Here is a 15,877-nt window from a genome sequence, read left to right as displayed (position 1 = left end):
CAGGGACTTTTATAAATTAGTTTAAAGTAAATCTTTTTTTCTGCACTCTTCCCCTTGTTTTACTTTGCAAAAATTTAGAAGACACGACCTTCTTCTAAGGCAAATCAAATTTACTCTTTAGATTTCCCAAATGGGCCATAAATGGGTAAAGGGTCCATGCAATTGTGCCTTTGTCTATTTGGTGGGAAAGACATGGAGATAGTACCCAAGAATGAAGTTGGCTAGGAGAAAAATAAGAGGGAGAGAGAGAAGGGGAGGCAAGAATGTTAGAGAACTCATTATTTTCTCCCTAAGGCAAGTCCCATTGTTTCCCATCCTTGGCACACTTGCCTCAATGACCTTAGCCTACCACAGGTAGCTTCCAGGGCAACAGGAGTTCCACCTTTTATCCAGGCTGACTAGCAACCAACCTAGTAGCCCAGACTTCTAGCCTTTTTCCCTTTGTGTGGAGAATATTTGATTGTTATTGTTCATTTAGTGCCATAGCTTGAGAGATTATTAGAGTAACCATGGTTTATGAACTCCAAAATTAGGATACCTGATCTGATAAAGGAGATTTCTTCTATAAAGCTTGGTAAAAATATATATCTTTTTCTTCAGATTAGTCTGGGACTAAAAAATTGAGGATTAACTCCTCAAACCATGGGGGCAACTACTAATGCAAGAATCAGTTTTAGGATGAAAATGAAAAGCTTGAAACTGCAGCATAATGGTTTCCAAGTAGGAAAAAATATATATGAATTCTGAAAGACTCAGAGCACAATGACTGTGGAAGGTATATACTCCTAAGGGCCCTCTTGCTCAGAACAGAAGGAAACAAATCTATCTTGGGCCAACTGCCACATTGTGAAATAGATTTACAATGTTTATAATCTCTAGGGAACTGGATTCCATCTTTCTGTGCATAGCAGAACATTATTTACAAGAATTCCTTTTGTCTCTTGGGGACAGCCCTAGAGACCAACCTAAATACCATCCTCTTCTTTTAATGGGTATGTATTTTATGTTAGCTACAGCAGATATGTTGCTACTAACGCCAGCCAAATGTCCAGTACTGATCATTTTCAATGTTTTGCTCACTTACCTAAGAGGTGATCAATTAGAACCCAAACCTGTCTAGGACTCTCCCTTAGCTTGCCCAAGGGATTCTAAAGGCCAGAAAATGGGAATGTGGATTCTAAAAAAGATAAGACAAGAGGTCAAAGGGACAAGCAGTGATGGTCAGCACAGAGGAGGAGGTAACTATACTCAGCTCCATGCTAAGAGGGGAGAGGGATACATATTAATGAATGAAATGGAATGATCTAAGAATCCTTCCAGTTCTAAATTCCTGGAAACCTTTGAATGATGGATACAAAACAGTATATGTCAGCCCCTTTCCTTTAAGAGCACTTAAAATTTAGGGATTGGGGAAGGACTCCCACATACAAACTGAACTAAAAAAGATAGTGTTAAAGTGAATTCTGAGGCAAGTAGATAATTAATAGAAAGCTTCTCTGAGGATTTGAGACTTGAGCGGGCCTTGAAGGCTGCATAGGAAGGAATTATGTAGAGACAAGGGTATTACAGGAAGAAAAAGGGAAAAGGAAGGGAATAAGCACTATGTTGTGCCTATTACATGCCAGGCACTGTGCTAAGGACTTTAAAATATCTCATTTGAAAGATTAGTATTGGCAAGTATATAGGAACAGAACTTGTACAAGGTGGCTAAGAGGGCAGCTAGTCTGGCTGAACACAGTGTTAGAGCAAGAGTAGTAATGATGAGGGCCTGGGTCACTAGGTGGGGTTGGCAGAGACTGCCAGAAGTACTGATAAGATCACTTCCTGAGGCAAGCAGGAAAGGGCATAGATGGAGATCAGTTCAACCTTCCAGTCCTACCTTTGTGGAGGTGTCGAGTAGCCCCACCTGGCTGTGTCGAGTCAAAAAGTCAAATTATGTCAAACCAGTGAAATTAAATTTCTGCTATAAATCTGTCCATGGTTCGTGCCATCTTTGCTAAATCCCTTTTGGGCTAGCTCACGGCATTCTGGCTTGAGGTGTCTTTCTTCCCATCACCCCCCCCCCCCATGTTTCATATCTTTCCTCTCATCCCCCTTCACCAGAACTGAAGAGACTCCAGACACAGTCCATTAGATAACAAAGAAGTTCTATTTAACTTCATAATGGAATAAGGGCATAGACCCCCCAAAAAGGGTTTCCACATAATAGGAAACTTAAGACAAAAAGAATTCCAATTTAAATCTGCGCAGAAAAAATAGCCAAATTATTATTATTATTATGTGCTGAGGCAATTGGGATTAAGCGACTTGCTCAGGGTCACACAGCCACGGAATGTTAAGTGTCTGAGACCAAATTTGAACTCGGGTCATCCTGACTTCAAGGCTGGTGCTCTCTCCGCTGCGCCACCTAGCTGCCCTAGCCGAATTATTTTACTAGATTTAGAAATATTTTTCCCTAAAGTCCTTTCTAGACTATGTGATATGTTGGGGACAAAAAGGCCTTTCCAGGGGTGAATAAATTAAAAGGTAATCTCCACTCTTTACGCCCAGAAGAGTTTAGCCATGGGTCTCTCACATGGGAAGTGCCTTTTGCACTTCAGGAGAGGCATTCTTACATCCTTCTATTCAATTTAAATTCTTGACACAGTTCTCTGGAAGGGACTCCATTGATTCCTTGAAGGGAATAGTCTAGGAGGAAAAGGATTGGGATGGCCATAAGGAACAACCTTAACATTCTTCTAAATGTTACCTGAAATCTCCCTGGGGCAGAGCAGAGATTCATGTCAGAAGCATGGGGAACTATGCCAGTCTGCTTATCTCATATGTTAGAATTATTTTGGATATACCTTAATGTTAAATTAAAAAAAAAAAACTGCTTCAGGCAAATGAGTCTAAATCAAAGAATAAATTATCTATATTTATCTTTTTTTTCTGACAAGCATGTAGGCAGCTTTGGGCAAAGAAACTCTTCACAACCCATGCAAATCAGGAATTGTTCTGCAACTTATAGAAAGTTGCCTGGGTCACTGTCATTTGCCCAGGATCACAGAGTCTATATGGTCTTTCAGATGTGCGGGGACTTCCATCAAGGTTTTTCATCTTGCCTCTATAAGTTCTCTAGCTCTGCTACATCCTGCTTTTCCCTCCTTTGTCATTTCCGTGGTATGTTTGAAGTTTTGCACCAAGTGTTGGGATTTGGTCATGTGAAGAATTCACAATGGCTACTCTTTTTGGCAAAAAGTAGGTTTATTTATGAGAAGTTACAGACCACATGAAGAGATACAATAGACATCAAGAATAGTAAATATGGAATAGATTTGGGAGAACAATAGAGTTACCAAGGAAAGGAATATGGAAGAATCCATTAAAGGAATATGCCATGAGATGTGAGTATGGTTCACATGTGAGGATGTGAGGTGTGAGTAGGCTAAATCCACAAGGAAAGGAAAGATACCATGAGGCAGAGGGGAGGGGTGAGGAGAAAATCACCATGAGGCAGAACACAGCAGAGGGCTAATCCAAAAGGGATTCAGCAAAGATGTGGGCCACAGGGGAAATTTAACTTCAAGGGTTTGACACAGCTTGGATTTCTAACAGAATGGGGCTACCCAAGACCTTTAAAGGGTGAGACTATAAGGTTGAACTGGTCCCTTTCCTGCTTGTCTCAGGGAGTAATCTTATCAGTACTTCAGGCTTCCTCTGCCAACCCACCTAGTTACCCAGGACCTCATCACCAGTCCTATATGAAGGTTATAATGTCATTTCTCATGTGTATATCATTGTTAGTAATAAGCCACAGACTATTTATACCTACATCATGTCTTTCTCACGGTGACCTATGAAGCAGACAACTATTACGGTATCTATCATCTCTATAGTATTTGCAGAGTTGCAAAGCACTTGCATATATTATTTCATAAAGAACAGCAATTATCATATTAGAAAAAAACTGCATGATGGGGTTATTGAAATACCCAGGACTAAGACTTCTAAGCGAGACAGGAAAGAAGTAGTGCCTCTAGTTTTCAAAGGACACAGAACGAGCAAGGAAAGGAAAGGAAAGGAAAGGAGTCACATAGAAAATGTGACTGAGTGGAGTCTGAAATTCTTTTTCTAGTCTATCAATAACCTTGCTTAAACAAGATGCCCTGAAAAATCCAAATAATTCCACTGAAAAACTCAAAAAAGCATCATTTCCCCCCCATTATAACACTGATCTGTCATTTTTTTGGCAGTTACTAACTACAAATACTTTTATACATAAAATGAATACTACATATGCAACAAAAATCAATCAATAATCTTCACCAACAAAAACAACAAATCCAGCCTGAATTTGTCGATCCCTTGAGAAATGAAATTCTTTAAAAAACAAAACAAAACAGTGAATAGTACAAGAAACCAACTAATCTATGCGTTTTACAAGAATTCCTTCAGTTGGATACAAAACTGTGCCTTTTCTTCTGAAGATTAGGAATGGAGGAAGACCTGTTCTTTCCCTGGCCTAAGTAGCAAAGAGATGGACCAAAGGGGAAACAAGTCATCCACAGAAAGAACCATCTAACTTTAGCATAGCAACCTTCCAACTGGCTTCACTTGGGCATTTACAACTGCCTTCAGTGTAATATCAACAGTGCCTTTCAACCAAGCAAGGAAATTTAAAATACTCAAACACACCCACATAATACTTAAGCACCAAAATGGGCTTTGTGTAAAGCTCAGGAACAGTTATTATCAGTTCTTTAGACAAATGAATTTCAATGCCTATTCAGTATACTCATTCAACACAAATCTACCAATCTATAAAGTTAATCAGAAGTAAACAGATTCTGGGAGGTAAAAAGTGGCCACTAGAGCTCCCACCCTTTTTCTAATCCATCAGTTCGGTAAGTATCTGATAAGACAGAAAGACAAAAGACAAGGACCATCTTTTTCACAAAGAATAGCCATCAATTGCAGAATAAAAGGCTACAAAGCCACTAGAACTCGAACTTCAAGCATCAGTGTCAACCCTGAAGAGTTAACAGGTCCACTATCATAACATGAGTTGGAGGCCTATGTAGTCAAGACTCCTGATTTACACATATTTCTTTGGATACTCATACTATCCTATGGCACTTGGCAAAGATACACCCATAAACAGATGGAGACTAGAACTGACAATAACTCAACTAAAGGAGGTGATCCAGAATTCCCTTTTCAGGGCAAAAGGAGACCTAAGTATCTGTTCATATGTCAATAAAGATTATCACATTCAAGGACAATAAACAATAAACAATGCAAGCAAATTCTTTGGAAGGCCAAATGTGGTTTTCCCTGGGGAGAAACACAGTGGAATGACATTCCCTATAGAATAGCAATCACTTCTACAAGCACTGTCTGTCTGACCTTTCTAGTAACCTTCATGGGAGTCATGAAAACTAAATTTTTGTTCCAGTTCTGCCATTATTAATTTGTAAGGACAAATTCATGCTCTCTGGGCGTCTTTCTATTTTTTCCCCTGCAAAAAAGACAAGGTTTAAGACCTTTGATAAGGTTAGATGAACCTCTAAGACCTCTTTCAATTCTCCAGCTTATAAGCTTTAGGACTTAGGTCCTATATGCTGATCACTCTTCTCCCTTTCTCACTCGTCTTTTCTGTGTAAACAGTATTCTTTTCATTACAATGCAAGCACACAAAGTCTAAAGAAGCAGTATACTACTTTAAGAGCAAGAGGTTTGATCATAACTGCTACAGTCCCTTCAACTTTGAAACTTTTGTGATTAGAAGATGCTGGCATTCCCACTAGGTTAAATTACTTTAAAAAAAAAATTAACACTGGTTTCATTACCTGGGATACTATTGGTGCTCCACAAACTTACTCACTTGGATCACCAAGAGATCACAGAACAGCACGTTCTGAGACTAAACGCAGAGAAGAATAGTACAAAGAAACCTCTATCCTGAGAAAATGTTATTGACCAGTCTAGCTGAATCATTTGAAGTAGTGACTGAACTGAACTTTCTGAGCTCAGAGAAACTGTTATACCTAAAGATATCCAGGTTGTACAAACCACAGGAAGCACTAGCCTCCATGTATTCACAAAGCAACAGAGTAACTTCAAAAGACTCAACTTCCCCACCCACTCCCATCCTTGGGAATAGCAAGCAGCAAATGTCACAAAAATCATGGAAAGAGAAACAAACAATCCCATAGTATACACTCATTAGCAAACATCTTGAAATTCAGACACAACCAGCCCAGGAAATGAGAATAACTTCAGCAGGACCCTCAGGATCCCTTTACTCCTTTATCAATCCCCTATCATTTCCCATAACTCTTCCAAACTTCTCCTCCCTTCCCCCGTCAGCTCCTGAAATCTCTAAACATCAGCTTCCTCCCTTTTTTGAAGAGCTGACTTCTTTATTGCACAGAGCTCCCCCATTTAAATTCTTTTCCACACATATCCAACCATCTCTCCTTTGGTCTGGAAGCCAGTGAGTTCTGTCCCTTGTTCTCTCCAACATCCTCAACCTCTTTCACTAGCTCCTTAAAAGTCTCTTATCTTGGCTGAAAAAAATTATATTCCTTTGATACTGCTGTCCTCTAATTACCAGCTTTCAACAAACTTTTGTAGCAGCAAATGAAAAAAGTCTGCCATCCAAAGGCTCTATTTTCCTATCTATTCTCTCCCTAATTCCTTGTAATGTGGCTGCTAGACCCTTTGCTAAAACTACTCTTGAGGTCACTAATGACCTCATCATCACCAAATTCATACCCCTTTCCCCAGTCTTCACTCCCTTTGAAGTGAGGATGTAGAAGAAGGAGGGGCTTGAAATGAGAGAGATCCGACCAAACTACCTCCAATACAGATTAGCTCACTAGAAAAAAGAATGCTCACTGATAAGGGGTCGTCCAGTCTCTGGGCTTGAATGAAAACTTCTAAAGAGAAGGAAACCATTGTCTTTCAAAGCAGGCCAACCTGTTTGTGCAGAGTGCTCATGTTTGGAACCTGCTTAGGACATCAAGTCTAAAATTGTCTCTTAGAATTTTCATCTACTATTACTGGTTGTACTTTCTGTGTGACATCTATACCACACGGTATAAATGCACAAAAATATCATTTATATTTTTTCCCTCTATATAAATCCAAAGTCTCCTTAAGACTAAAGACTAAAGACACTAAAACCTTAGAATTGCGTGACATTGTTGACACTGGCAAAGGACTGGCCAGCATGGAGGACCCTCATTAGAGAAAGTGCGGTGCTTTATGAGCAAAGCAGAATTGAATTAGCTCAGAAGAAACATGAGACTCACAAAGTTAAGAAAAGTCACCATAAATGTTCAAAGAGACTATTTGTGTCTGACCTGTGGCAGAGCATTCTGAGCTCATACTGGTCTGATCAGACAGTTGGACACTGTAACTTGACTCTAATATAGTGATGTAATTTTGGTCCTTTTCAAGAATGAAGGACAACAATCAAGCAAAATGTCAGATCTTATTTGTTAAATAAAAAACCATGAAGGATTCGGGTTCAAAAAAATGATGCAAGTTGGCCTACAACCTAATAGGTTAGGTTGTTAAATAAAACTATTTCCTGGTAGGTTCAGACACTAATACGCCCTATGAATATCTGGGCCATCTGAAGATTATTTCTTTCAAAATGTTTCTAAGAATCTCCCAAATTCACCTCTATTAGTTATAGGAAAAGGAAAGGGGAGAAAAAGTAACTTAGTCATCTCCAGAAGGACTGAAGTTTCCAGAATTAAGGAACTGCTATAAAACAAAGGCCCAGTTCTCAAACACAGAGACATCAGGGAATCATTAATGACCAACTGATACTAAATGTTCGTGGAGGTGGTGGTGGTAGAAAACAGCATAAAGAGTATGAGAAAATCGTAAGGCACCCGAAAAAGCCCCAACTACAAAAGAAGCAATATGGAAAGGTTTTCTCCCTGCTTCCTCCAAGATCTTGCTTGATCTTTACATAATTGCCTCCTTTTCCAAAATGAGTAGCAAGGCAAGCCAGATTTGTACATCTGCAGATTAAATGTCATGTTTCCTCCTTAAGGCCTGGAAAACCACTGTTATTAGGGAAAACTGATCAAATAGGCTTTTCTATCTTTTCAGAAAAAAATAGCTTGTGTTGTTGCTAATATCCAAAGGATAATCTACAAGTTCCTCAAATGGTCATCATTAGGTCTGGCGTCTTGTTCACTGAGGTTGTACAACCAAAGCAAGGCCTTCTGAGTCCATCAACAGCTCCCTGTCCAGAACAAATGAAAACAGGAGCCTTTCCTCCATCTGTCCAGTCAAAGAAAGTAAGCCAAATTTCTTGCTGGTTTGGGAACAGGATTCTGGTGAAGAAGGAAACAAAGCTAGAGGTGTGCAACAGCCTGGGGACATGTTATAAAAATGACGCTGTTTGGTCCAGAGTTATAGTGTAGCCCCCTTCCCAATGCCAGTTAAAGTTATTTGCAGTGGGGAGCAACCTAGGGCTCTTCTTTTCCCCTCTTGTGTGATGGCCAGGATATTGTCTGCTCAGTCTGCAATCCTCTACCAGAAAAGCCTAGACTTGCACCTGGATAGCACCAACCCTCATAGCCACAAGCAAGCTTGTTTCTCTGTGCCTTCTTCTGCTGTGCTGCTTGGGCACTGGCCTTTAATGCTATACAGAAGGCTTGGAGAAACCAGAGAGTGAAACACTGCGGGTGTTCACTAACAGACTATCACTATTACTAATGGACTATTATTATAACAGAGCCTTCCCCTATTTTCTGATATAAACGGTATGAGAAAAAGATCACTTGGGGCCCTTCCAAGATGATTCTGCTAGCATTAGCATTCTCTCCTTACTCCAATGAGCTTGTAATTCACTTCTCTGTATTGTACACCATCCTAATTCTTCCCTCCCAAGACAATTTCATTCCTTGAGGCCAGAGGTTGGATCCCCCATGGCATCTGGCACAAAGTAAGCTCTTCATAAAACAAGACCCTTCATAGCTACCCAAACAAATGGAGAGCCTCATTTGGGCATCCTAACAAACATTCATCCTTCTCTCAGCATCCACCATGGGCTTGAATGCAAGGAGTCAACAGGATTTAGAGAGGTAAGGGTCCTTCAAGACCATCTACCCAACATTCTCACTGGATAGCTGAGAAGGCAAGTTAAACAACCTGACCAAGATCACCCAGGGGAGTAAGATCTGGGATTGTAAGCAAGGTCATTTAACACCCATCACACCCAAAAAAAACCATCATCAAGCTATCCACATTCTGTTCACCCCTAAAGATAACTCAGGATTGAAGGAAATGTGGCTCTTGAAAATGCTGCTCTGCCAAAGCTTTTTGCCCAAAATTTAATTTAGGAGATTTTGAAGTCAAGATACTTAAAGGGAAGATTATTATGCTTTCTCCCTACTTTTGATTAGGATTGTTGATAAATCTCCACTTTCTCTGGACTAGGTCTATGTAGGAATTAAATTCTAGAGCTCCAGCACTCTACAGAACTCTGGAACTTTGCATTGAAGAGTTTCAAAGCAATAGTCCTCAATCTCTACAAGGAAAAAGAGCCAACTCATCTGTGGTCAGCATCATATTTGGCCACTGATTTGACATGGGGGGTGGGGAGAGGGAAGGATTAGGGAGAAGGAAGAGTTGAAAGTAACTCTTAAGATTACAAATCTAAGTGACTGGAAGGATGATGATACTCTTAACAAAAATAGAGAAGTTTTGAGGAGAAATAAGTGAAAATGATGAGTTCCATTCTAAATATGTCAAGTTTGAGATGCCTAAAGAGCAAGCAGGAAAGATGTGTAATAGGTAGTTCTGGACATATGGGAATGGGGATTAGTAGATCAGGACTGGGTATATAAATCTAAGGATATAGTTGCAAAGGTAAGTGATCTTATGGAAGCTGATAAGATTATTAAGCAACAGGGTATGGAAAAGAGGAAAGAGCCCAGGACACTTACAGTCTAAGGAACTGGGTAAAAGGAAGATGGGCGGGAAGGATGATACTGCAAAGGAGACTAACAAGAAATAGGAGACAAGTAGGAGAACCAGGTGAGAACAGTGTTATGAAAATCTAAGGAAAGGGTATCTAGGAGACAAGGGTGATGAAAAAGTTTCAAATACTACAGAGGAGTCAAGAAGGATGAGGACTGTGAAAAGGCTATTAGATTTAGCAATTAAAAGATTGCTTAGAGAAGACACTTTCAGTTGAGTAGCAGGGTCTGAAACCATACTGCAAAGGGCTGAAAAGAGGAAAAGATAAAGAGTTTTTCCCTAGGAATTTGACTATGAAAGTGAGGATATAAAATCCTAGCCCTCAGGAGATGCTTGGGTCAAGTGAAGGGTTTTTTAGGATAGAGGAGATTAAGGGCATATTTGTAAACAGTCAGGAAGTTTAGAGCAGATAAGGAGAGACAGAACATTGGAAAGGGGAATGATCAAATGGGTTCCTAAAAGATATAGGAGAAAAGATCAGGGAACACACTGAGGACCTACCTTGGTAAATAAGGTCACTTCTTTGTCAATTTCTGAAGCAAAATAAGAGAGGAGGGCGCATGTAAAGGACTTTAGAAATGTGGAAGAGGAGACAATAAAGCTCACTACAATTCTTTTTTCTGGATAAAATAGACCCTTTGTTGAAAGGAAGGGTGAAGGAATGGTAAAGAAGGCTTAAAGAAAGATAATGTCTGGAATAGCTGCTGTTAGGAAGATTACATAGGAACCATGCCATTAGCTGGGTCCAATTGATACAATGATGCAAACTCTACTAGGGGCATTCAGCAGTGTCTTAGAAATAAAGAGGGTAAACTAAGCCAGGGTTTTTTTCAAGATGTGGGATGAGATTCAAGAGCGGAAGACAATACAGAGCTGAACTAATTAACTTTTTAAAATGGTTAACTTGTCAAATTTTCAAAGGGAAGAAAGTTAAAGCTAAAGCAGGGGTGACTGACTGAGGAAAGAGGAAGAGGTGGAGTAGAAAAACTAAGGGGAGAGAGGAATAGAATACTTTGAGAGGGAGGGTGAAATCAAAGCCATGGTCATCCTTATATCTTCAGAGTTTAGATCATGGTATAGAACATGGCCATTGAGGAGGCTGTCCAACTAAAAGGCCAGGATGCTTGAAAGGGGATCAGTAAAGAAGTCTAGTTGACTTTTTGGAGGACAAGTAAGTTAGCATGGGGGAACTAGATCTGGGTTGTGACACCCAGATAGATGAAATGAAGAAATGCTGTTGAGGGATGACAACTACAGTAGTGTCTAAAAGGCAGTGAGAATCAAGTTCTTTCTTTCTTCTGGTCCACTGGAATGGGGAGCATGAGAGAAAGTGCATTCAGGACTGGAGAGGACAGTCAAAAACAAAAGGGTAAAACCAGAAAGATGTCTAAGATGAAGGGAAATTTATTTGCAGCAAAATAAGAGGTTCCAGAGGACACAGTGGAATGGGAACAGGGGAAGGAGGCTGGTGACTTGAGAGAAGAAGAAATAAGGTGAAGGGGAATAAGGGAGTGGGTAGTGTGAGCACAGGGAAGAGATTCTGCTTAGGCAGCCTTGTTGTCTTGGACTTTTAGAATACAAGATTTTTTTCCTCTTTATAAACTCTTAGCTTAGGGCAAATTGGATGGATTACTGACTGTTCCCTGACCTCAACCAGCTCTCTTTCATGTCATTGTATTCTTTGACTGGAACTGGTACTTGAATGAATATTTACTAATGCCTCCTATGTTATAGAGTTAGCTCTCTGGAAGCTATAAGAAAAGGGCCCAAACCTCAAAGAGCTTACTAGTTGAAGAAACAAATCATAGAACTAAAGGGGTCCTTTGCTATTACCTCAAATCTACAATGACTTCGTTAAAAGTCTTCCATTTCTTCAGACATCATCCTTCTGCTCCACCCAGCATATCTTAATTATTTTAAATTATACCCTGGAGACAGTCAAGTGGTCGATTTCAGTAGAGGATGGAAATTTGGGGAAGAAAAGTAGCTCTAGAATTTTAACTTTTAAAAATCTATCTATCACAAAGTGAAATGTTTGAGTTCTTCAGCCCACATGCAGGAAACAGGCTTCAAATGATTCACTAAGAGGGTTACAATATAAGTGGTGGGGGAAAAAAAGAGCAATGTGGAATGAAAGAGAAGTACAACTAAAACTTGAGAGGTAAAGAGTATCCACAGCAGGCAGATCAGAATAAAAACGTAAAAGTGAAGCACAGAGACCTGAGAGTTTTGGAGGTAACATTCTAGATTTTCATTAAATCAAAGGATTTTCAAATAATTTTCCTGGGGGCCTTAATCAGAGCTCTTCGAACAAACACAAATAAATGGAAACCAACTTACCAAGGAAATGAAAAAGCTACCTTTCCAAACTAGGCCCCCTCCCACCAAAGAATACATTACTTTTACTTTTAAAAAATCTTCCAAGATAATAATCTCCTATATAAGTCCATAGCTATATTTCCCCCACCCACCTTAGTTTCCCCAATGCCTTTTCTTTCCACAAGATCTCCTTTTAAACAGCCCTTCCTTTCTAAATTTTTTACCAAGTTCTACAACTCCAATCTTCACTGTAGCCTGACATAAATTTTTCATTCTTCTAAAAATCCATTTCTTCCATACTACTTGCCACTTGATCACAATTCTTAACAGCCCAGATGCCACATTGCACCTCATAAAACTTATTTCTTCAGAAACCTCACTCACCAGCTCCATCCTAACAACCATAAAGCTCATTATTGCCTTGAACCAGGCCTTTACTTGCTTTCCTGACTCACTCTGTTCCTAATAAGCCCCATTTTTTCCTCTTCAAAGATCTGATTTCATTCTCATCCATCTTTAGCATTCCTTCTTCCTCCTGTACACTTCCTTTACTCCCAAACCATACCTTCCTTCATACTGTTCATACTGGGCCCTTAAACTCTACCCTCTCCAACAATTCCTGGCTCCCTTAAGTGCTCACCCTCAATCATTTGTAACTTGTTTTCTTAGCTTTCCTTATATCTTCTTGTTACTTTTCCCTCATTTCTCCCATATTTCCCAAGACCTCTTATTCCATTCTTTCTTCCTCCTCTTAAATCTCATAATCACTTCCCTCTTCTCCTCTCCTATCCAACATGCTCACTCTTCTCCCTCTCATTCACTTCTTAAAGCCTAGTCTTAAAGCCAATTCCCCTAACTCTCCCCCTATTCCTGCTTTCCCACTCTTCTACAGCTGTACCATTTCCCCCCAATTCCTGGCCTTGGCTCCCTCATCTCACCATATCTGCGGAGATGAAGGACTCTGAAAGGGGAAGCTGTGAGCTGGATGGCAGTCAGGATGCAAAGGGGGCTTTGACAAACTACAACACTGAACACAATCTAATATGATGAAATTTAACAACCCAAGAGGGGCAGTTGGGTTCAGAAAGTTGACTTCACAAGGAGAAAATGAGGGAGGCGTATTTGGATAATTTTTGTAAAAAGGACCCGGAGGTTTCAGTGGGCTTCAAGCTCCATAGGAACCAACAGTGTGATACAGCCGGCAGAAAAGCGAAGATACTTTGGAGGGGGGGGGGGGTGTGTTGAATTAAGACCGGTTTTCTAGGAAGGTCAGAGAGGGACAGGCCACATCTGGGGTCCCGGGCTCAGTTCTAGTGGCCATGTAGGAAAGGCCATTGATAACCTGGAGGGTGTCCGGGGGACAACCAGCCAGGCCCTCAACCAGCATTTATTAAGCGCCTACTCTGTGCCGGGCACAGGGGGCTGCAGGGCCTTGAGTCCATGTCAGGAGGCGATACTGAAGGACTCGAGCATGCTTAGACTGGAGAGAAGGCTCAGGGGGCATCGGGACGGAGAGGCGATCGGGGGAGGAGGGAGGGCCCGGGGTTGGGGGGCCCTAGAGGGCAGGACCAGGAGCAGGGGCCGGCAAGCTACAAAGGGGCCCAACTTCCCACCACGAGGCCGGGAAGGGGGTCGGGCTCCCCCTCCGTGGAGGCCTTCAGGCCGCCCCCGCCAGGGTGTGTGGAGGACGAGCCGGCTCCACAATGGGGTGTCCTTCGAGCCCCCTCCCGGGCCCCTCAGGTTTCCCCTCCCCCTCTCCACGCCGCCCGGGTCTGCCGCGTCTCTTCAGGCCTCCCTCCCGCTGCCCCGCCCGGCCGGACACCCTCCCCGGCCCCGGGCCGGCCGCACTCACGGCTGTAGAGGGCGATGCAGGCGGCGTCCTGCCCGGTGCGGACCTCGAGGCGCAGCGCCTGCTGCTCCGCGTGTCTCTGGATCTCGCCGTTCGCGTCCCCGATGGTGAGGAGCCGAGCGCCGGGGAACACGGACACGGCCACGCCGGGCCCCGCGGCCGCCACGCCGCCCGCCGGCCCCGAGCCCCCAGCCGCCGCTGCTGCCGCCGCCGCCGCCGCTGCCATCTTAGATCCGGCTCCAGGCCCCGCCGCCGCCGCCGCCACCTCCTCCGCCGCCGCTGCCGCCGCCGCCGCCGCCGCCGCCCGGGCCCAGGCTGCAGCCAGCACAGAAGCCGAGGCCGGGGTGCAGCGCCCCCTGGCGGCTCCTAGAGGCCTCGCAGGCGCTGCCGCGGCCCGAGCCCCGCCGCACAGCGCCCCCTAGGGGCGCCGAGGGGAACAGCGGGCCGGGCTAGACACGCCCCCTGGTCGAGGCCCGGGGCGTGAGAGCTCCCCATGTCACAGGCGGAGCCGGGCCGGGCCGGACCGGGCCGAGGCGGCCCGCGTCGCGCCGTACCTGCTTCTGACTCGGCCTTCTCCCCGGGAACCCGGCGAGTGCGCGCATTGAGAAGTGGCGCTGCGACCGGGCGAGTGAGCAACTAACTGCCTAAACTCTGCAACCGCCACCACCCGACTTCCCCCGGGGTGGATATACCCCTGCCTGCCAGCCCCAGAGCCCTGCAAGCTACACCCTTCCCGTGCCTCCCTCGGCCGCGGCTCAGCCCCAGATCTCATTCCCTGGCCTGAAGCTTTGTCCTTCAGTCCCTGTAGACGCCCACCGCCAGCTGTGCCCGCCCACCTGTGCAAAACTCAAGCCCGAGCCAAGCCTGCCTCACTCCTGGAACCTTCCCCAATCCCTCGGTCCTGAACCTCCTGGCCCTTGGCCTAGTAACGAACTGGGCTCAGAATAAAGAAAAAGAAAAACTGACCCCTGGACGAAGAACAGGAGCCACCTATTTTTATCATCACTACTTGTCCCTCTCTCCCATTCTTTTCCAGTTCTGAGGTGAAAGACTCCTTTCTGCCAAGTACAGGGGGTAAGAAAAATGGAGATGGTTCTTACTCCTTTTCCTAAGAGGTCTGGGGGCAGAGAGAGTATCTAGTCTGCCTCATGACCCAGGCATTCATTTCCACCTCAATCTCCTAGAATGTTTTGTTATGGAATAATTCTCCTAAAGCCAAAGGGTTAATAACAGAAATCCAGCCACCTTTAATAAGAATCCACAGTTTGTTCCCTACAAATGTCTCAATGCTGGTTGTTAATAACTTAAGACAATCTTGCCCCCTCAAGTCGGTAGTTTTCAAAGAAAAGTATGACACAAAAGAACAGAAACTTGGATCAAGCCCTCTTAGAACTCAGTCTGGCAGGTACATTTGTCACCAATTAGAGCTGGCTGCAATACGTCACCGAAGATGGGAAAACATTAGTGGTGGTTGAAATAATTCAAAAGCTTGTAGTGAGGACAGGAGACGTGTCTCCAGAGGGAGGCTTTTGGTTCAGTGTCTTATCTGTGTACTCTGCTCAGAAGGAGCCCCTTAGACATGGACAGAAGAGTTAATGGCCTGTGCTCTTCCCTGGAGGAGCTTCTCCAACTTCTCTGCTTCCATACACAGGAGACAGCTGCCCCTAATTCTGGCTTCTATTTTCTGTTTTCTCATTTGCTGGGGCCCAGGTTCAAAGG

General features: G+C 43.3%; 1 protein-coding gene across 2 annotated transcripts in view; it reads right to left on the bottom strand.

The window, feature by feature from the left end:
• Positions 1 to 14,384, bottom strand: part of CARM1 (coactivator associated arginine methyltransferase 1) — a 49,912-nt gene extending 35,528 nt beyond the window's left edge. For both annotated transcript variants that reach the window (XM_051971539.1, XM_051971540.1), the window contains exon 1: positions 14,162 to 14,384. In XM_051971539.1, the coding sequence (XP_051827499.1) occupies positions 14,162 to 14,384 (223 nt within the window). The remainder of the gene's footprint in view (positions 1 to 14,161) is intronic.
• Positions 14,385 to 15,877: the final 1,493 nt, after the last annotated feature.

This window comes from Antechinus flavipes, chromosome 1 (genome assembly GCF_016432865.1).
Source record: "Antechinus flavipes isolate AdamAnt ecotype Samford, QLD, Australia chromosome 1, AdamAnt_v2, whole genome shotgun sequence".
In the NCBI taxonomy this organism is placed as follows: Eukaryota; Metazoa; Chordata; class Mammalia; order Dasyuromorphia; family Dasyuridae; genus Antechinus; species Antechinus flavipes.
Note: the sequence above shows the minus strand (reverse complement) of the source record. Positions and strands in the feature narration are given on the sequence as shown.